The 21,902-nt window shown below is 41.2% G+C and overlaps 1 protein-coding gene across 1 annotated transcript; it reads left to right on the forward strand.

Moving 5' to 3' along the window:
• Window positions 1-1,802: 1,802 nt before the first annotated feature.
• Window positions 1,803-18,223, forward strand: TMEM123 (transmembrane protein 123). Its single transcript, XM_083855934.1, has 6 exons — window positions 1,803-1,933; window positions 6,777-6,845; window positions 8,905-8,973; window positions 13,540-13,737; window positions 15,191-15,344; window positions 16,383-18,223. Exons 1-6 carry the CDS (start codon window positions 1,864-1,866, stop codon window positions 16,405-16,407), a joined length of 585 nt encoding a protein of 194 aa, XP_083712060.1. The 5' UTR covers window positions 1,803-1,863; the 3' UTR covers window positions 16,408-18,223.
• The last annotated feature ends 3,679 nt before the right edge of the window (window positions 18,224-21,902 follow it).

Here is a 21,902-nt window from a genome sequence, read left to right on the forward strand (position 1 = left end):
CTGCTTCCTGCCTCTGGATATCTTACAAAATTGAAAGGGGAAGAAGTCCTCTCACCAATCTTATCTTTATGTGGGAATTTATATGGGCAATCATTATTTACACCATGTACAAAGAGTGCATGATTACTCCTACTAAGTTTTCCCAGAATGCTTCCTTCTCAGTATAGGAACAACTTCCAGCTACCCCAATATTTTGCCAGAAATTCACTTCCCACAGAACAACACCAAAAGGAAACAAGACCACATCAAAGCAATCAACACCAGAACTTCCAGCACCTCTGCCTTTACACAGGAAAGAGCCAGTGGAATTTTGCAACGTGCCTCAGTGCCTGCTAACTCATCACTCTAGGTTAGCTACATGCCTGTCTCCCACGGCCCTATGACTGCTCTTTGTTCTATCTATCTTAACTACTCTTTTCCTGCAGGTACACAGGTTAAGCAATATTAATTAGGATGTTCCCAAATAAATTGTTTCCAGTCTGGTTAAGCTTGATGTTCACTAGAGTTGTGCAAGAGCTGAAAGACTTTGGTATGTTAAAGATACACATATATCTTATATATAGACATATATCCTCTAAATGTATGTTAGTTCAATAAAATACCGTTTCTTTTCCTCCCTATAAGTTTTGCCTCTGTAACCAGAGGCCCTTATACTTCATAGCATGGATTACTAGTATTTCTAAGCTTTCCTGGAATTAGGCCAGCTGAAGATACTAGTCCTACAGCCATCATAAAGAAAAGCTTTGGAGGATCATCTCAGAAAATTCACAGTAAAAAGGTGCACACTGATCCTTGGGTACCTTAGTCATGAAAACCACACAGGAAGCTCTGCTGAGCAAAGGCATAAGAGAATGCTGGAAGCATAATGCATGCAGCTATTTTCACTGAATGCAGACTGAGGGGCCTAATTAGGCTAGAACTAAAAAAGAATAAAATATTTATTCACCATTTAAATTCACCACTTGCTCGCTGAGACCTACAGAGTAAATGCACGTCTGCCTGTAGGGATGTGAGTTAGGTTTCACACAGTACCTGAGTGCAGCTTCACAAGCTGCCTGTGAGCTCTCAGGTGAGGCACTCCAGCCTCTCTGGCTCAACATGGGAACACCTTTGTGCTGCACTGAACATAGATGTAGTATTACATGTGAAATATTCTGCTGTGGCTTTGCTGCTGATCCTTTAATTATCCACACTGAAAATAGTTCTTCCCTCTGATAAACATTTTTCAAGTTGTTTTCATTCTCAAGAACATATTAACAAACTCCCTTTGAAAAATAAATTTCCAACACCACAATAACTGCAGTTATTCATGGTTGTTCCCTTTCACTTTTCCCTATCGCCTTTGTAATCGGTTTCACAGATTTCCAGGTGTGTCAGGAAACTCAGGATGCCCCAGGGCACAGCGCAGGTGGCTTCAGAGCCTCTACAGGCGGCGGCTGCGACACGCACAGCGGGCAGGGCTGAGCAGGGGCACCTCGGCAGGGAATCCAGGCCTTGGTTAGGCGGGTATGATTAACAAGGAGGATAAATTCACTCAGCTAAGGCTGTGCTGGCAGACTTGAGCGGTATTTGGGAAACACACAGCCTGACCTCCCCAGCGGTGAGCGCGGCGCTGCTGGAGCTGGGCCCTGTCCCCACAGGGTGCCTCTGTAGCACCCAGTGAGGCACACACATCTCTCTGCCTTCTAGTCTTCCCTTACGGCCACCGTTCTGCCTCCCAGACCGCTGGAAAACGCTGGGAGAAGGCAGAACGAGAGGAGCCCGCCCCGCCGCGCCCAGCCCGGCCCCTCCCCGGCCCGCCCCTCTCCTCTCCCGGCGGCGCGCAGACCGCGCCCGGACAGCTCCGCCGGCTCCTCCGCGGCCATGCGGCTCCTCGCCGGCCGCTCCTGCGCTCTCTGGGCGCTGCTGCTGCTGCTGCTCGCCCGCGGCTCCCGTGAGTAGCGCCCGCGGGGGGACGGGCTGGGCTGGGAGGGCGGAGGGGCCGGCCCTGAGCCCCTCACAGCCGCCACAACCCCGCCGGCCCGGCCCGGGCCTCGTCGGGCCACAGCGGGGCCGGGGCTGTGCCCTGGATGTGCCCTGGCTGCCCCCGGGCGCCCCAGGGCGCGGCAACGGGACGGGATGGGATGGCGGTCGCCGGCGCTCTGCTCCCAAGAGGGAGCCGAGGTCGCACGGCCAGGAGCTGTGAATCGGGGAGGAGGGGTAAATATTGGGGATCTCTGTTGGGTAGAAAAAGCAGGTACCGAAGAAGCCCCCGAGGAGCGCTGGGGCCGGGCCGAGGTGTCCGGCCGGGCCCCGGGGGAGGGAAGGGCCGCTCTCTGGGGCTGCTCTCGGGGCTCGGGGCTGCGGGCTCAGCTCCTCCGCTTTGTCATGTTTCTGTCAGCGCTGGCAGCTCTGCCCCTTTGTAGTGGCCCGTTCTAGCAAATGCACAGCCGTGTGCCCGCGCTCAGAGCACCACGGTCAGGGAATCAGCGGGGACATAAACAGAGCTGAAATAAACAGAGAATTAGACAGGTCTGAGCTGCCGGAGTTGCCTTTTCAGAAGACTGAAATGTCGGTGCCACACCATTTTCCAAAGTAAAGAAGCCAAAAGACGATGCGTCAAAAGATGAATTAACCTGCTGTAAATACAGCTGTAAATACAGCTGAGGAATCTCAGTCCAGCAGTGTTAATATGCCGTTGTTTAATCTGGTGAAGTTGTAATATAAATTGATTAAAAAAGATAGAATGAGGAATGTAAACAGCTTTATAATTGCCCTTCCAAAAAGAAGTTCTTTTTAAAAGGAGTTTACAGGTAACCTTTGCTAAGATCTTATGGCCTCCATTTAACACCAATAGCCTGTCATTTCATGTGATATAAGATTGCACTGATCTGCCTTCTATCGTGTTGCTTCCTGAGTGCATCTGGTGATTTAACTCAGAGCACAGTCACTGCTGTCTCCTGGGGCAGGAGTGATCTCCTATAACTCCTGAAACTCACCTTAGTCCTTCCTCTGTGTGTGAGTTGCTTGTCTGGAGCTCAATTATAATATATTGAAAGAAGCTGTGCCCTTTTGAGGCTCAGTTTAATGTATCTGTTGAAATAGCTTTTCTTTTTTCCCCTCTGTCCACTTAGAAACTTCCAGAAAGTACTGCTGAGATTTGTGTTGCTTTCAGCAGAAGTTTGTGATTATCTAATCAGCACTACAGGAGGAAGTGAGAACCCCATCAATTATTCTGATATGCAAAAAGCAAAAGTGGCAGTAGATGTGTCCTCACTCTGGTTAATATTTTTATACGGTCTGGTTATTTCAATATATTGCTGCTCTTTTACTCTGCTGGACAGTTTATTTCTATGTGCCAGGCAAGTCACTGGAAGAAAAATCACAAAAAAAAAAATGGTTTAGAAAAAATCCTTCCCACTGCTCTGTAAAATCCATCTGGCTTCCTGATACCTGAGTAAGGAGAATCCCCTCTCCCTGTCAGGACTAGGCCCCCACCCCCTTTCTGATGTGTGGAGAAAAGATAGCTAGTGACATCTTCCAGGAGCTTACTTGTATACAAAACTACTCACAGTAAAAAATATGAGCAGCAGCAGCAACCTCCATGCCTGAAAACAGGCATGATATTTTAATTTTAGTATATCATCTTCTCCTAGAAGAGGTTATATTCATATTGCTCTAACATCTCTGCTTTAACCACTCCAGCATCTCAGCTCTTCCTCATCTGGATTTCTTAGAGATTACTGATCAGCTGGGTGATCTTTCTGATGGACTGCACATTGTCAGTGCTTCTGTACTTTTGGAGTTTTAAACCAACAACGGCAGAATGACTTGGGCATAAAACTCCCCTTTGTGCCTGCTGTGCATTAACCTTGAAAAGAAAAAATACCCAGAGAGAATTTTATATATGACTTTTGACATGTCCCTGATGCCTTGGGAAGGCTCACCTGGAACAGAGACTGAACAGAGCTGAAGTAGATATTTATTGAAGGGCCTCTAAGGGTACACCTTGGGCAGGATGAGAGCCTGACCAGGGCTGACCAAAATGAATATGTAAAGCTGTGCTTAGTAGAAATGAGTACCAATGTTTTCTGCAGCATGAAATTTAGCTACACTAGACATAAAGTGTGTGAGTCCTTAGAAATGAGTTTATCTTTTATGTGAAGGTTGGAGTGAGCAAATTGACCTTTGTCACATGCAGGTAGTTGAATGACTATTGCTATTCATTTGTGTAGGTTTCTTCTACCAGAGTTCAGCTGTGGTGAATAGTAATTCGGAATATGTCTAAGCTGGAGACCACAGATTCCAAACATTAATGTTATCCACTGTGTTGATTTTTGCTGGACCTGGCAAAATCAAGTCCATTTAACATCCTGTCCTTTTCATTTTTAGCAAGTATCAGAGCTATCCCTACCACTTACCCTGTATGTATTTGTTTAACACACAAGCACAAATCTTCAGTCTCTGCCACTTCAAAAAGCCCGATTCCAGCTATAAAACTGGAAGAACTGGACTGATTTTGCCCTTTTGAAGGTTTACATATCCAAATTGTCTCCAGTTCGTGACTTCTGACGTCCTAGAGCAACAAAACCACAAGAGGCCCTGAAAGCACTGGAAATGCCAGACTCTGACAGGGGCTTTCACAGGAAGCACACTTGCCTTCAGATACACCCCAGCCAGCCACAGTTCTGTGGTTTTTTGCGTCTGTGCCTGACCTTAAACAGAGCAAAACAAGGTTGTCTGACAAAGATCATGTCAATCCTGCATCTCTGTCCTTTTCCAGTATGTGGTGCTCTGATCCAGTTTTAAACTGGGTATATCCTTGTGTTGGTTCTGCTTAATCATGAAAAATGAAAACAGGATCCTTTCTTTCTTTCCATCCCCTCTCTTCTGGGTTTCAGGGACAGTGACCCTCAGCACAGAGTTTCTCTGCTTAAGATTTGTAGGCCGATATCTCAGCTGACGCTGTGGCCCCAAGAGCTTCTCTTCTGCTCGTGCACAGGATGCTGCAGTTGGCTGCTGGCTCTCTCCCCCCTTCCTTCCTGTACTAACACATGTGTGTCTACACCTGGTCAATCTGGATTTCTAACCCTTGCACTTCTGCTTAGAGAAGGCCAGAACCCCTCCCTGTTTTGCTTTGGGACAGCTGAACTGTGAAGCCCGTGGTCTGGGCTGAGGGATTCTACTTGTCAGAGCTATCACTGCATAAAAGCTGTGGTGCTTTTTGCTTTGCTTAACCCAGGAGTTCTTTCTTCCTCTGTTTGAAGTCTGCTGCTTGCCACTGTGGTGATACATGCAGCTTCAAATTCACAGGCACAGTCTCAGGACAGAGAACAATTTGGGAACAGTGTAATTTTAAGATTTTCTTTTGTCTCCCTCGTCCCATTTCATGCCATGTGTTCCAGTGTGGCACATGCTTATGCAAAACGACATTTAAGGAGTATTTGTATTCTGGAGCCAATGCATGTTATTCAAACTAAGAAACTTACCAGTGTTTGGGTTTTTTTAAGAAGAAAAAAAAAAAAAGAGCATATTTTAAGCTGGATAAGGTCCTGGACATCTTTTCAGCTGGATGACGTTCTTGACATCTCTCAAGGTGTGCAGTCCAAGCTGATCTGAACTAAACTAATATAGTCCTGTCTTTACTTCCACCTGTATTTCCTACCACTCTCTTAACCTTTCTACTGGTTAAAAAATTTCTCTGCAGAAAAAAACATTGTGTGTTGTTGAAGAGGGACATCATGTCAGTTTTGTGATGGCTTAGCTTTCCCAATCAGATCGTTGTTTAATGTGGGGGAACCTGCTGGGTTGTAGAACAGTTTTTGCAGGATTGGGTCCTCTCTGGGGAAGCTTAGTTTAGCAGGGTCCCATCTTCTGTTTGTTTGTTTTCCCTGAGCTCCCTAATTAAATATACCTTGCAGTGCTGCCCTTGATCTTGATATTTCAGGAATGAGATACAGTGAGTTATTTCAGCATTTGTATTTGCAAACTTCACCATTTTCAGACCTTGTCTAAGATTTTGTAAGCACAAAGAAAATGCCCTATTTCTGTGATACTCAGTTCAGGTTATTTGCTTGTCTTTTACACGCTATTAGGTGATCAGAACTAAACTGCTTGGCAAAGGCAGAATCCACAACTGATCCTTTTGTATGTGTGAATGTCAGTCTGTTCATTCTCTATGGCTTATCTTTAAATTTTACCACTTCTTTGGAGGTGTGATCCTTCTCAATCCTATTCCCCATCTGCCAAATGCTGCCTGTGGATGCATTAACGTACCCTTAGTCCCAAACTAAATAATGTAACTTCTTAGTGGAGCTAGTTGTGTTATCATGTTGTCCATGTAGGGCCAGAGCAAGCACCAATCTGCCTGAAAAGGCCTGGCAAACTTCACAGGAAAAGATTTAAGTGAGAAGTTCTTTTCTGCTGTAGGTAATGGAGGTCAGATGTTATTGAAGGAAAGTGCCTGACTTTTTGCCTCTTTTGGTCTCATTTCATCTCAAGGAAGATGAAAACTTTTTTTTTTTTCATGGGATGGGGATGATGGAGAAGATAAGGCAGAGGATGGGAGGAGTTCCAGTTCATTTGGTGCTTGGGTGGTATAAATGGTGTCACTTTTGATGCGCTCAGAGCAGGCTGTTGTGCTAACATGCTTCTGCGTCATCATTATGGCTGACTCCTGTCCATGGTAAATTAGTCATTTATATGCCCAAAGCAAGTGGCAGATGCTATACCTTTTTTCTTCTTCCACCTAAAACGATCTTATTATTCCTGCTTTTTTAAAATGTTTTTTAATGTAGGTAATGAGAACACAAACGGCACTGAAGACAAGAACAGTACTACTCCAATTCCAGGCAATAGCTTGTCAGGTAATACCAATGTAATTTCTGTTGGTGTTCCTCAGTAGCATTGAGAAAAGCAATATGTATTATTATGTGCCTTAAAGTGTCTTGTGATAATTTGCCCTTTATTCTATTTTATTGAATGGTGAGCAGCTGTAGGGCAGAAGGGAGGTACTCTGATTGTCACATCTATTCTGGGACAACTAAGGATATTTAAGGGGAACAGTAAAATACAATTCAGTTCTCATATCCTTGGGTACCCCAGAGCAACAGAGGCAGGAGAAATAAAATGGGAAAATATTGTGTATAGAACTAGAAACATCTGGCAACATCAATTTACAGTTAAAAGGAGAACCAAGAAATCTGCTGGATTAGAATTAGATCTCCAGATAAAGGCAAGGAATTTTTTCACTTGAGTCATTTTTGCCCTGTACTGCTTCAGTCATCTCATTTGCTGTTGCCCAACAATACTCTGCTCATTAACTCACTCTGTCTTTTGTTAATTGCAATACTGACTCACACCCAAATTCCAGGCAGTAGATGTGGCTTCTTTTTACCTGTATGAACATGCAGTCCACATCCAGAGCTGTCCCAGGGTTGCAGAAGTAGAAGCACTTAGAACCTGGGGAAAACTCAGAGATGTATTCTGGTTACAGTTTTGGATCTGTGTGGAAAAGATTTAACCCCAGGAATAATCATGGCTTATGCTGGGGTAAAAGTCAACATATGCAAGAAAGAATGTGTTTATACAATCATAGACCCTTTCTTAAAGGCAGTTAAATCTACAACTTAATGTCCCAGTTATGTCAGTATAAGGGTTGAGTGTGCATACACAGTGTGGGGGGCTGCTTGGCTGTGATTATACCAAAGAAAAGGCAAAGTAATTCCCTCTGTAATTTCCACCCCTCTGCCATTTTTTGGTATGAAGATGTAAATTTGGTGCATTTGTTCTTAACCTGACCTTTCTCATAACATGTATGCAATTGCAAAGAGTTTTAGACTAGACTTTTCCAGTGCTAAGAGCAGCATTCATTCAAAGGAAACAGATATAGATCTGCTTCTTGATTGCAGTAGCTCTGTTGCTTTCCTCTTAATCTCTGAAGTTATATGCTTTGTTTTTCAGCTATGCTATAAAGCAGCAGAGCTGCTGCAAGGCACATAACCCTGCCAGTATGGGAGGGTGCTATAAAAGGTGACTTAGAGAAAAGAAGGATCATAGAATGGGCATTCACAACAGTGCAGAATGAAGGGAGGAAAATGGGCAGTGACACTTCCAAGAAGAGCCCAGTAGATCTTTGCCAGGAAGAAGAAACACTTAATCTATGAGAAATACAGAAGAGGGATGAAGCAATGAGGACAGAAGTGAGCGGGAGAGTTCCTGAGAATCATAGAAGTAGGAAGGAGGATCATGAGGAGGAAGGAGGAACAAGAAGAAGAGAACTAGAAAAGGAGAAGTGTATCAAAGGAGAGAAAGGCAAACCCGTGAAGACTGGGTTGTAATTTATGTCTGGAAACAGGTACATTCTTAGGAGCCTTTTTGTATAGAGTATGCACTAAGATGTTTCTCAGACTATCTGTCTGCCCCTGCTAGACTACAGGATATTCCCAGTATTATCCCAGTTTGCAAGAGAGATGCGACAAAATGAAAGAAGAGATCAAGGGACAGAAAATGGAACTGAAATAGAGGAATAAAAATACAAAACCGCCCCCTCCAAGTGCATAAGTAGGTTAAGAAAGTTAGTGACAGTATGGCTGTTCTCCAGCAAATGGAATAAAACATGGCATAGAAGTGGAAGACAACAGAGGATGTATAAAGAATCAGATGCAGACCATTTGGGCAGTGCTGTGCATACAGTGTTAAGTAAGTTCTTGCTGCACTGAGATCTGGAAGCATTTTGCAGAGGGATAAAAACCATCTGCTTTGGGATGGACTACTCTGCTGTATTCCCAACTGTAGTCTCCAGGCACTGATACCCTGAGGACAGTATTGTGTTGTGGGTACTTTAATTATAGTATGTTAAAATTAAAATGAATAATACTGATTTTCTTGGTTTTTTTTTTTTTTTTTTTTTTTTTTTCCTTGAAGACAATAACAATAGCAGCTCATCCACTGTCACTGCATCATCCACACAATCTATATCAGCATCTGCAGGAGGTAGGTATCTGTTTATCTGTTCATTACTATGAACCTAGAAGTTAGTTCCAAACCTAACCCTGATCATACCAAATTCCAAAGAACAGGCCATCAAAAGCAGATATTTGAGACAGGTGTTACCATTTTAGGGTTGGGAAGCAATATGTAGAACAACTCTGTAAAGAAACAATATTGTTTTTCAAATTTAGGCACTATACTTCATCAGCAGTTATATTTGTGATGCCATTTAAACACAGGAATCAAAGTTTAACTTCAAGGAAGAATTGCAAGAAGTTGAGGTTTTTAATGTTTACTCTTCACCTTTAAGCAAACTTCTTCCATTTTCATGAAGTAAAGATGAATATGTTGTTATGTGAACAGTGCATATCTGTTTAATGTTATTTCACAATAAACAGATTTGGGATAGAATGAAATCCTGGGAGCTTGAGTTTCAAGAGTAGGACTCCATTTCCTTTTACATAAGACTCATAGAATCACAGGATCATCAAGGTTGGAGGAGAACTTCAAAGATTATCTGTCCAGCCATCAGTGTAGCACCACCATAAACCCCATGTGCTTCCCCATATCATCCAGGCTTCTCTTGGACACTTCCACAGATGGTGACTCCACCACCTCCCTGGGCAACTTATTCCAATACCTAACCACTCTTTCACTGAATTTTTTTTTCTAATATCCCCTGGCACAACTTGTGGCCATTTCCTCTTGTCCTTTCATTTGACACATGGCAGAAAAGACCGACCCTCACCTCGCTATAACCTCGTGGCACCTAATACCATAGCAAATAATCCTTAGAGAGTTCATAGCACAAAATAGTGCCATTTAAGCAAATATCAGTCAAGTGGAACAATTTGTCATGGGTATATTTTCATTGTTTTGGCACTACCATATTTCCTTCACAACCTGGCAAAACAAGTGTAAGCAAGTAAGTTAAAAAAGGGAGTTAAAACACTCATCTTCTGGAAGAACTTGAACACTCAAATTCACTGCATTAGTAAGGATTGGATGAGAGTTAATGTTATGCAGTTGTTCAGACTGTGATGCACAGCTAGAATATTACATCTGAGAGAAGCTAGTTCTGGAAAGTGGGGCTCCTTTGTGCTAAGAGCCATGTGAAAGCAGGGAAGAAATGCTGTGTCTACTTAAGATGCTTTGTGTATTTGTGGAGTTTTATGATGATCATAAAGTCCCAGATACGTAATTTCATTTCCAGTACAACTTTTGTGTTCTGTCTCTGTAATTTCCAGGTAAGCTCTGAGCTACCACACTCAGAAGTTGTTTTTCATTTTTTTTTCATTTAAGTATAAAATGCTCCCTGGAAGAGAAAAAAAACCCCACCTTTGCACAGATTTTCGTTTTGATAGCAAGCAAGTGGTGCAGTCTCATTCCATTGCCTGCAGTGTAGCAGTTCAAGCATGTCTAACTTGGAAAGTCCAGGGATTTCTGTAATCTCCTTGTTGCCTTATAACCCTGACGTAAGTGTGTGAAGCCACAGTGTTTCACCCACCCTGTGCTCCTTCTGACTTCTGCTCTAGCCCTTGCAGATTTCTTGGAGAGGTCTGAGTTTTACTAGTTTTGGGTAATAACAGTAGAAAGAGGCCTGAGCCCTTTATTATTAGGCATAGGATAAACCTGAGCTGTGCCTTGCTTTGCCAGATCCTTTTGTCCTTTTTTTCATTTTTTAATTAGAAATGTCAAAGGTTTTGGTACAGTGTTCGTGTATTTTGATTATCTGTCTCAAACTCTCAGAATAAAGACTAGTTGGTATATGTACTTACTTAATTTTGCTTAAAGTCTCTTTTTAAAGTTATTTTTTGGGGTGGTGGGGAGGGGGAGGAAGGAAGCATTTTGTGAAGGAAGTAAAAGTCTGTTTCATTAAATCATTTTCCATGCAAGAGAAAGTATTTATTTTAGGAAGGGCATTCAATAATAATCTTGCATGTTTGCACAGTGCTTAGACAATTTGGGTTTTGTGCTCATTGTTGTTGAGTTAGAACACTAAGGGAGTAGTAGCATGTGCTGCTAAAGATTCTTATCTGTCTGCTATATATTTTTTTTACTTGATGATTATAACAGAGCTATTTAATGCTTAAACACAGATAGCAAACTATGTAAAATACTTGTCTGTTTTAAAAACAAAGCATCTTAAACCTGAACTATATTACTGGCATGCATCCTTTTTAAATAATAAAAAATTAATTCAAGCAGTCAGGGTTTGTTTAGTGTAGTCTTCAATGAAGCCCAGCTGGTCTTTTGGGGGGAATGTAATTAGGGAAATAACAGATAAAAGGACAGATGTTGATTGCAAATATTCTTTCATCTTCACTCTGTTTGTAAAATAATACAGGTAAGATTTTTTCAAAGATAGAGATGAACAGATTCGTGCCTGATCCATGTCCGCTTCCCAAATTCTCCTGCTGCCTCAGGTAGCCTCCCAATGATGTTTTGAAATGGCTGATGCTAAATACATCATGAAAGATAGGTCTAGAGATTAGACAGATTTTACTGTTAAAATGGCATCACCAAGGGCTGTAATAAGAGAGGAGGGAAAAGTAATGTGCAAATGTGCTGAAATTCCTCATAGATGTTTGGATTTTTTTCACCATGACTCAGGTTTTCTGTAGGGTAATTTAATACCCATGGAATGAGTACCAAGTTTGTGTAACATCATTTTATAGTGTTACACATCTAACAGTTAGCCATTGTATTGCTCAGAAACAGAAGGCTCTTTGACACTCAGAAATCTCGGCTCAAAAACAACCCACAGAAAACTGCTTGACACTTGCATCCAGATTTGTCCTTCTTTGGTATCATTTACGTTAGGAATGTCCTTACCAGGTGTGGTTTCATATCATGTAGCTGTAGATGGTTTCCATGTAGACATTTCCTTGCTTACTTCCTACAATGTGGAACCATTTGATATTTATGGATCATTGTGTCTTTGGGGAGTTTTACCTGTCAGTGTTAAAATGTGCCCTGAATTTTGTCTGATATATTTTTTACATGCTTCATAGAGGAATTTTCATAATGGTAACAAGGTAAGACAATGAATATAGTGTTCCAATTGTTCCACCTCAATGAATGCTTATTTCAAAGGGTTTCCTGGATTTATGGCACAATACAGTTATAACATTAAAGAACAGGAAAACAAATAGCATTTACAAAGGAGCCTGTATGTTGGTATTTCAATAGTTTTAATGCTAAATATCTCAGAAGTGTTGTGTAGGCTGGTTCCTTTCTGCATGTTTACATTGTTGTATTGATGAGTTTTTTGAAGTTTTTGATGCTCATATCAGTACTGGAAGCTGTGATATTTAAATCTTAACAAAGACACAGTTTTGTATGTAGTTCCTCATGTTTTATACAACACAAATTTTATTCTACAAAAGCATTTTAGTTGCTGCATAGAAATAAGGCAGAAACTCAGTATCAAGGTTACTCTGGAATTGAAATGAAACTATCCTTCAATTATTCTAAATTTAGGCAGTTTCAAGAAAACATGGATATAATTAGATACTTGAAATTCCATACTGAAAAGCTTTTGAGGTGTTTAAAATGAGCCCAGCTTGTATGAAGCTATAGAAATAATAGAGAAGTAGACAGCTGCAAAGGAGCTGTTTCTCTCTAGAATTCTTTCATACATAAAAACTATTGGCATTTTACTGTCTGCTTAGAGACATGTAAGTTGCATAACAGACTCATGTTTCTTGTTAGTTCCTTCTTAGAAAAATAAGTAATTGTTTTACAATCATTCTATCTGGCTGTCTTCCATGAAAGTTCTAAGGATTTTGCTATAAATAGCAATTTCTATTATTCTCGAGTTTTTTATCTTGATATTTTTCTTCTGAACAGTTCAGTAGTGCTTTCTGAGGAGGGAAGGGGAAGTGTTAGGTAAAAGTAAAGTAAAAAGACACTACGTCAATGAAACTTGAGGAAAAGCATTCCAGCTTTTGTTTTAACCTTGGCAAGACTAAATAAATTACTTAAGCAGCACATTTACTTCAGTTGACATTTTATCATGTTTTATGCTTACCACATAAATACAGAATTCTCTGTGGTAAGTTTTAATGTATATGGAACCCTAATAATGCTAGTGTTTCATTCAAAAGCAAATGAAAGCTCAAATTATTACTAGAATTGGGGGGGTGGCGTTTTAATGCAAAACCTGTTCTTATCAGAAAAGCTTTGTTGTCTGAAAAAGTAGGCACTTCAAATAGAAAGTAAGCCTTGATCCAGAATTTTATTGCATTTTAACATATTGTAAGTTAGGCATGATTCTACGGAATTGGGTTGTTACCAAATAAAAAAGCCAACTCACCTAAAAGTCATAATGTATTCAGGTTTTCTTTATAGCCTTTCCTTTAAAGAATTCTTGACCTTGAGGACCAGAAATCAGAAGTTAGGTGTTCCCAAAGGAAGGTCTGCATGCAAGCCCTGGATACTGTGCAGTGGCATTTTCATTGTTACTCTGTTGTTCTATTTGGGCATGATAAATGCAGTCTTACTCAATGAATGTACAGTTGTTTATTTTTATGAATTTTTCTGTGTGGTATCACAAAAATTTCCCAGGTGGATCATCCAACAGTACTACTCATCTGACCAGTACCAGTCAACCCAACACCACCATCACCACGTCTGTGATCCTGACAACTCCTGACACCAAAACCAGCCAGACAGCATCGCCCACCACAGCTTCACCAGTCACATCACCACAAGCCAATATTACAGTGGTGACCACCTCCAAGACTTCCTCCACTTCTGTAACAGGTGAGTTTGCAGTTCAGGAAGCTCATAAAGGCCCGGATGCATGTTCACGTGGGTTGTAAAACTGTTAGTTTTACAGCAGTGTAAAAGAAGGAAGAAAGAAGGTGTTTGCATGCTGAAAAACTGGACTGAAGTAGGAATTCATTACTAAGCTGGATACAATAATGTTGCTCTGAGCACTCCGCTTACTTAGGACTCACTTAACCTGAGGCACCTGACAGATTTAGGGAAAAGAAAAAAAAAATACGAGTGGTCTTAGCCAGCAGCCGCCAGCAAGGAGATCAGCAATGTAAAGGAGAAAGCCTCGATTTTGAATATTTTGAATACAACTTCTGTTTGTTCAGCTCTTTTTTCTGCAGTTGATTTGAACTAATTTCTAATACTTTGTTTTCCACAGCTGACCTGTATCTCAAAATATGTCTACTGGCTTGGTAAAAAGACCAAGTTCTGTTAGCAATGTAATAAAGGTTACCCTAACAGAGAATAGAGCATGACTGTGCATGAGTCACCCCTTATGTAAAAGCTGTCAAATACAGTTTAACTGTACTTAATAATACAAAAACAGTGAGTGTAGAATTCAGTATTTCCTTGCACTTGGCTGTGTTACCATCACTTCATGCTTGCACTTCTAAACACAGCAGGAGTGCTCACATATCAGTGAAGCATGGTTGGGTAGGTGAAGGTGTCCCCAGAAGAACTTGAAGTTGATCATGTAGCACTCTATATATAGCAAGTACAAACAGAACTGGGCACAGGCTGGGTCTTTAGGTGGGAGTTTGTAGCAGATGTAACCAGTTCTAGCAGTGAAACACCTATGGCTTATCTGAGGTCATGTTGTCTGTGTCAATGTTTGTGTCAGGCTGCAGAGCTGATCTCATTTGGGACTGTGAGGGTACAATTCCATGAGACAAGGTGAAGCAGTCCAAACAGCTCACTGCCGCCAGGTGTTCTGCTCTCACCGTGTAACTGCACTGGCAGACTTGGTGGCTGTGGAACCCTCTTGCAGGATCACTCAGTATGCTCATCTGACTAAAAGCAACTTCCTTTTATGCTTGGGTTCATCTCAGGCCAGCTAAGTGAGTTAAATTGGCTCATGGAGGGTATGAAAAACACGAGAACTGGCCTAAGGAGGTCAGGAGCTCCATATGTAAAAGGAAGGGAAAGCAGAGGAAAGAAAAGGCAGGGGGGAAAAGGGAGGTAGAGAGAAAGAGCAGTCAGTCTTTCAGAGACAACAAGCAGTTGGATCTTCTGTGCCCATGTCACTGGAAAATGGCACTTAAAACCAGAGCCCTAGGTTTCAGTGTGCTTGGCCTCTTATCTTGTTAGTTGATTTTGGTTAAATTTGTCTAATTGGGTCTTTAGGTGATAAATCAATGGTGAGGGCAGGTTGTAGAGTAGTCCCTCAACACAATTTTGCAAGCTCTGTAAAATGTGCCTTTTGTTTTCTTCTTTTCAGCCGCATCAAAATCAGAGGCTGTCGTAGTCAAAACCTCCAGATTCGACGTGGGCAGTTTTGTAGGTGGCATTGTGCTGACTCTTGGTGTCCTAGTCATTCTCTACATTGGATGCAAAACTTACCACTCTAGAAGAGGAATTCAGTACAGAACCATGTAAGTTCCCAAGGCGTTGTCCCTTGGCCATTTATTACTTCCTTGACAGGGGAAAAGGAAAACCAGCTGGGCAGAATGAATTCTGATACTTTGGTTTAATGTACATTATATTAATATCATTAAGAGATTTAACTCTGATGTTTTATCTTTCACCACTTCTGCCATTCCTCATTAGTATTATGCTCTCTTCTTCTGTTTTTTTCCCTGATCTGTTATATAAAATAGTTTTATTCTTTTTAAAAGGTTGCTTGTCTTTTAGCTAGTCCATGAATAATTAACATCTCATTGAAACTTTCTGCAGTTTGCAAGATTTCTTCTTTCTCCTAGACTCTGTCTATTCATTCTTTAGTGTTTTCCTCTCCCTTGCCATTAACTTATAGTGAATTCTAATCAAAATTGCACCATCTCACTTGCTATTTATGCTCAGCTCTGCTTCAGGACTCACCCACATTTAGTTTAAGAATTAGATTGCTTTTCTTTTCCTCTTCAGTGTCATCCATCTCAGTCAAGAAGCTTGTTTTAAATGAGGTGATGTCACTAGACCTGTTGGGATACTGGTGTTCAGGCCTTTTTTTCTCCCCATCTTGAGTCCTCCTTACTGGTCATGGAATCAAACCAGTCCCTGCTGCACCTTTACCTAAAGTGAAGGGGTATTGTGAAATTCACATCAACAGTATCTTCAAAACAAAGGGAACCTGCTGCTGAGCTTGTACAGTGGCTTTGGTTAACTGTTACTACTGGTTATAGGTAAGACAGATAGGATAAACAGGCCTGAGCAACAGCTGATCTAACAACAAATTAATGACATGTGAAAGACAAGGTGCTAATGAGGCCAGCGAAGCAAAAAAACCCAGAACTGTTCAGCTAACTTCAGGCTTAGCTCAGAGAGGACTGTAACTCCCAGATAAATGTGTCCTTAACCCTTCCTAGCAAGGCATCCTCTGCTCACAAAATAACCTCAGAAGCAGCTGGGTGGCTCTTTCTCATGTTGACTGTTGCTTGTAGTGCAGAACATTAATTACTGTGTTTCTGTTGCAGTGATGAACATGATGCCATTATTTAAAGAAGACTTCAGAGAAGACAGGGTTGGAAACCCACCCTGTCACAGCTGTTGTAACTTCTGAAAGAGTTTCTTTTATAAAGATGATCACAGTCTCTAAACCTGTCTTGGGTGTTATCCTGCAAAATGTTGAGAAGCTTTTTAAACATCCTGATTTTTTACATTGGCTCTTGTAAGAGGAACTCAGCACTTTGTAGAGACAGTATTTTCTTTTTCTAGTACTTGTATCCAGATTTAGAGAAAATCACTTATTGAGTCATTTTAAGGTACATACACAACTCTCTGAAATAGCTAATTACTAGCACAGGCAATTGCATCAATGCAATTCTAAGTAAGTTCAGGGTTTTTTTGGTTTTTGTTTTTTTTTTTTCTAAGATTTTGTATTAAATTGTATTTATTTTGAAGTTTGATATGAACTTTAGTTTAGAAATTTCGGGTTTTGAACAACTCAGTTAATTTTAATAGGCTTCAAAGGAGGTGTAATTAGATAACTGTATAGAAGGTAGTAACGAGTATTCTAAATGTCAGCTAAAGACACTTTCCTTAATGGGCTGTAAAAGGAGAGTAGCTGCAGGAAACATGGACAGAATGGAAGTATCCCTCCATAACCCTTTTTTCTAAAAGCTTCTTTTTTTCTAGCATGTCCTAATGAAGCTTGCACAATTGAAGATTTAATAAAAATGGAGAAAAATAACTTTGCCATTTTAAATATTTAAAAAAATTAAATTGGCTTTTAAGCTGAAGGTAGCAATCACTTGACTCTTGGTTTTTATTATTACAAAGCTGTCTGCAGTGTTTTAGCAGCATTTGATAATTACTTAGAGTTATACAGAGAGGGGAAAACATATAAGACAGCATTTTAGCAGACTATAAAGTGCATTTTTACAGCTGTTTTTGGAACTTGATCCTGCTGCACAGATGTGCAGAGGTCTGGTCAGAAGCCCAGCTGAAGGCACTGGGGTATCTCTGAGCACACCTTTAGCTGAAGGCACAAATGCTCTGGGGTCCTGTGCAGGATGGCTGGTGCTGGTCCCATGTCACTTCTGCAGGTCCACTCAGGTAAAGCTGCTGACTTCAGTGATGGGCTCCTCACTCACACTGCTGTAAGGAGAACTAGAACAAGGATCAGGAAACACAGGCCTGCATCTCTCTAAGTCACTGAATGATTGTTCAGTCCTACTCAGGCTTCACTTGTAGAGCCGTCCCCGTTGAGGAGGGTTGGTTTGGTGGGGTTTGACTGTCCTGGTTACTGCTGCCACCAGTTCCTCATGCTGGGCACAGGGGGGGTGGTGACAGGTGAGGTAAGTCACAGTGGGAGCTGCACATAGCTCTGTTGGGGGCTGGGGAACAACTCCTCAGGGAAAATGTAACTACTCTGGAACAGATTATATTCTTAAGCAATAGTTTATTCTGACATGCAATGTTAAAGTGGCCATATATGGGTTTGGTTTTTTTTCCTTTTTCACATGGAATAGTAAAACTCTTTCCAAGGCACAGCCAACTACAGCAAAGCATAGCTAATGAGTTGTCTTACTAGCTACTCACCTGAAAAAGAGGTAACAGGCCTGTTTCATTTTTTTACTGTGTTTGAGGGTCAGGGGGAGTGAGAGTGATTTGAAGTAACTTTGTATTTTTTATTAATTGTATTGTTTGGTGGAATATTACTGGATTTGACTTGAAGAGTTATTGAAACAATTCTTTCATAGAACTGTAATTCCTTACTTTGTAGAAATTAAGATAGTTAAGTGCAACTCAATTACTGGGATTGTTTCACCTCTGCTGTACAGACAAATAAAATTAAATCTTTGAAGTTACTACATTAATTTCAGTTGAATTTTTAATTTATTAGCTGGTTTTATAATTCCCTCAGTCCTTTCCATAGGCATAACCATTTTATAAGCATTCACTATACTTTCAAATGCTAGAATATCAGACCTAGTTCATTTTAGCCTAGTTCAATAATTTCTAATATATTCTCTAATCTCATTAGTACAGTAAAGCAAAAGTATGTGCTTAAGACTTCAGAAGTGTCAGTGCAAACATAAAACCAGACCTCCTTTGAGGTGTTTGGACTCTAGACAAAGGGCAGTGCAATTGATAAATTTTATCTTATCTTTGTTTTCCAACAGGAAGTAAAACCCCAGTTTTGTTAATAATTTATAAAAGGAACAGATGCTTTGTTCATTCAGCCCTTACTTAACTGAGTTTACTAATGCTTATAATGATGATTCAGTTGTTTGTAGTCGATCCCCTCACAGGACTCTGAGAGAAAACAGTGCTGGTGGCTGAGCAATGCAGTTCCTAATTACATCTGCCTTAGGAGCCCCTCTGGTGACACATCAAGGAACTGCATATCCAGGGTCACTTTTTAAGCCCATCACCAGCCTTCGATTCATTATTACAGCTCTTTCACACAACCCGTATGCAAACATTTTACCCTCTACATTTATGGCTTGGTGTTTCATGATAAAGCATTTTTATTTAATACTACAGGATTGGGGGGAGTCACTCACTGACTGCAGAACATGGCCAGCTTAGGTTTGCTTTCCTAAATGTTACTTCTACCCTTCAAACACATGAAGATCAACCTTATACTCACATCTCAGGGCTGCAGTATTCTGCCTTCAGGCCACAGGTCTGTCCTTTTTGTGCAGCTCTCTCAGCCTGTATTGCAGTACCAAATCATAGTGCTTCCAGCTTAATTGGTTTGATGGGCCTCTGCATCAAAGCATCAAAGCAGTCTGGAAATGCTGCAGTGCTATACTTGTGTTTTTATTTTTTTTTAAAAAAGGCCCATACTGTTAAAGCAAGATCATGTTGCTGTGATAACATTCAGTAACTTGAACATTATCCTTTTGTAAATATTTCATACCTTCTTTGTTCAGAGCTCTTACATACTCATGCCACTCAAATTTTGCCCTGAAAAGTTACATAGCATTCTTAACATGCTTTGTTGAAAAAGATGTAAGCAACCCTGTGGCCAACAGCAAAGTGGAAGGGCATCAGAGACTGGAAACTCCCTAGAGAACTCAAGAGGTAAGAATAAAGCTGTGATGCAGAAGCAGAGGGAATGAGAATGGACCTGTGTAGAAAGTAAACACACTTTCTAGATAGCACTGATGTCGTCCCAATTGGTGGTCCTTACAGCTGCTGTGTTTTCAAAAAATGTTTGTGCTCTAGCTGGGAATACTGCTGTGCTCCAGACACAGGATCTGTGCAATACCCTGGACTCTTATGCTTGAAGGGTCCCATGGCAGCAAGCAAGGAAGCAGGGCTCGAGCAGCGGTAAACACTGTCATCACATGTTCCATTAGAAACAGAAATGGTGATTTAGTGTTGCCTCAGGAAGTTGACTCTGTGCAACAGTAACCTCTGGAGCAAGGGTGACAACAGTTACACTTTTGAAGTAGTTCAACAGAACAGAGAGTACCATCCCTGTCCAGAATACATCTCCTGCCTGAATTCACATACCTGAGGTGGGATATTAAAAAAACTGAATTTCAAGTTCAGTCCATCTGCAGCATTAAACATGACACTGCACATTTTAGCCCCACTAGACTACAACTGCCACAAGGCAGAATTCAAGGCAGATAAACACACTATTTACAATTTCCATGCACCTCTCTTTTGTCTTGTGAGGATTACAGCAAAGAATCGAGTTCTGAAAGCACTGTACTACAGAGATACTATATAACCATTAATTCTCTCAGACACAGAAAGCAGCAATATAAAGATATTTCTATCATGCTAATGGGGTTCCTAGGTGTTTCCTATGTAGCAATTCATTTTGGCATGTAAGAGCAGTGCTCTGTTATGACTGGTGGCAGTCTGATCACTTGTGGACACTAGAACTACATGATGTCTTCAATTTGAAGAATACTGGGCTTCCTGCTCAATGCTTAAAAGCAAACAGAAGAGAGATGTCCATTCAGTCAAAAAAAAGTTCTCAAAAAAAAATTCAGGAAACTGCTAATTAGAATAAAGCTCCATGGCACTGGCTTTACAAAACATGCAACTGCTATTGGCAGAGCCCATTTCTTGCAATATCTCACACTAGTGTCAGAAACCAAGACTGCTTCAGGCTAGCTCCATTGCAGATGTGGTAAACTTCACTCCAGCAAAGAAATTAGGCATTTACAGCAGCTAGGAATACAAAGCAGCTGGGAATACTGCCTTCTATCTGCATCCCACAGCAGTGTGACCACTAAACTCCAATACTGAAGTTCATATCCTCCACACTCTTGAAGCCTTGCAAACTGTAAGCTCATGACAAGCCATGGGGCTGAGACACTGATGTCCAAGAATTTGAGCTGCTCAGTCAGCAGAGCTGCACAGGATGCTGGGGGTAGGGGCCTATTTATTGTTTCCCAGTCAGAGCTCTGGAAAATGCTTTCAAAGAAGGAAGTGGATACAGAATGAGGTCTGAGCACAGTCAGCTGGTTCACAAGTGACAGAAGTCACTTGACCCTCTCCCAATGAAACACTGGACTGTTACCCATGGTTTAACCTTGTGCCAGGGTTGTTTGCAATGTGCTACAGCCAAGCCTGACTAGAGCTTTCTTGGAATAGTCTTAAGGAGGGCATAAGTGCTCACATGCACGGCATTATGAATCAGGGCACCCAGTCATTATAGCAGGGTGTAGCAGAGAGTCATAACCTCCATCAGCTTCCTGCCAAAACTAGGGCACAGAGTTTTATCCACTAGTTTCTAGATCAAGTTCTTCCACTTCTCAAAGCAATTCAGGTGCCTAGTGCAGAGAGCTGCTGCTGTTTGAAGGGATATTCAAAACATTCAGAGATGGGCTGACTAGTAGGTTGTAGGTCCTGAGGGAGATACACAAAGGGATCACAAATGATGCTGAACACTTTTTAAAGCCCTATATATCCTCTCATCTGATTTATATGTAGGTAATTGCAGTTAATTGCAGTGTCTGAAAAACTATCACCCCTCATAGCTCTAAAGAAAAATGCATTGCTTAAAAAAGTCTGCCTGCTACTACGTTTTTTCCTATCCTCTTCCCGGCTCAGAAACAACGTGTACCTGCAAGCAATTCCACAGACTTCAGGTGAGCCTGACCTCCCCAGCTCCCCCTGGAGGTTCATCTTCATCTGTAGAAAGTACACTTGGTTCTAATTTTACTAATTTCTCACCTAGAACAAATTAATGAAATTTCAAGCCCTGAACTTTCTTACTTAAGAAGTTTTCTTTGACAACTTAAAAAGTTGTTACACAAGACAAGAGCTTTTAGAGGCATTTCAAAACCAGAAAAGGAAAAGCACATTAATCAAAGCTGTTTAAAACTATATGCTAGGTTTGAAACATTTATATTTTTACCAACAAAAATAAAGGGAAGATCACTACATGTAATAAAGTTGGACAAGTCTGCATTTGTAAGAATTAAAGCAAGTCAACCTATAGGGAAATAATCCCGGTCTGGACTGAAGACTATGTTATCCACACTCAGGCTCTGAGTGTGGGAAACTGGACTGAAGGTGAC

The sequence above is a fragment of the Zosterops lateralis genome (assembly GCF_965231275.1).
Source record: "Zosterops lateralis genome assembly, chromosome: 2".
NCBI lineage: Eukaryota > Metazoa > Chordata > Aves > Passeriformes > Zosteropidae > Zosterops > Zosterops lateralis.

Bases quoted from the DNA above. Each gene is read 5' to 3' on its own strand.
- TMEM123 (XM_083855934.1), top strand. From the start codon at position 1,864: ATGCGGCTCCTCGCCGGCCGCTCCTGCGCTCTCTGGGCGCTGCTGCTG. The intron at 1,934-6,776 runs GTGAGTAGCGCC...TTTTTAATGTAG, and splicing joins GCTGCTCGCCCGCGGCTCCC to GTAATGAGAACACAAACGGC. The intron at 15,345-16,382 runs GTAAGTTCCCAA...TTTCTGTTGCAG, and splicing joins GGAATTCAGTACAGAACCAT to TGATGAACATGATGCCATTA.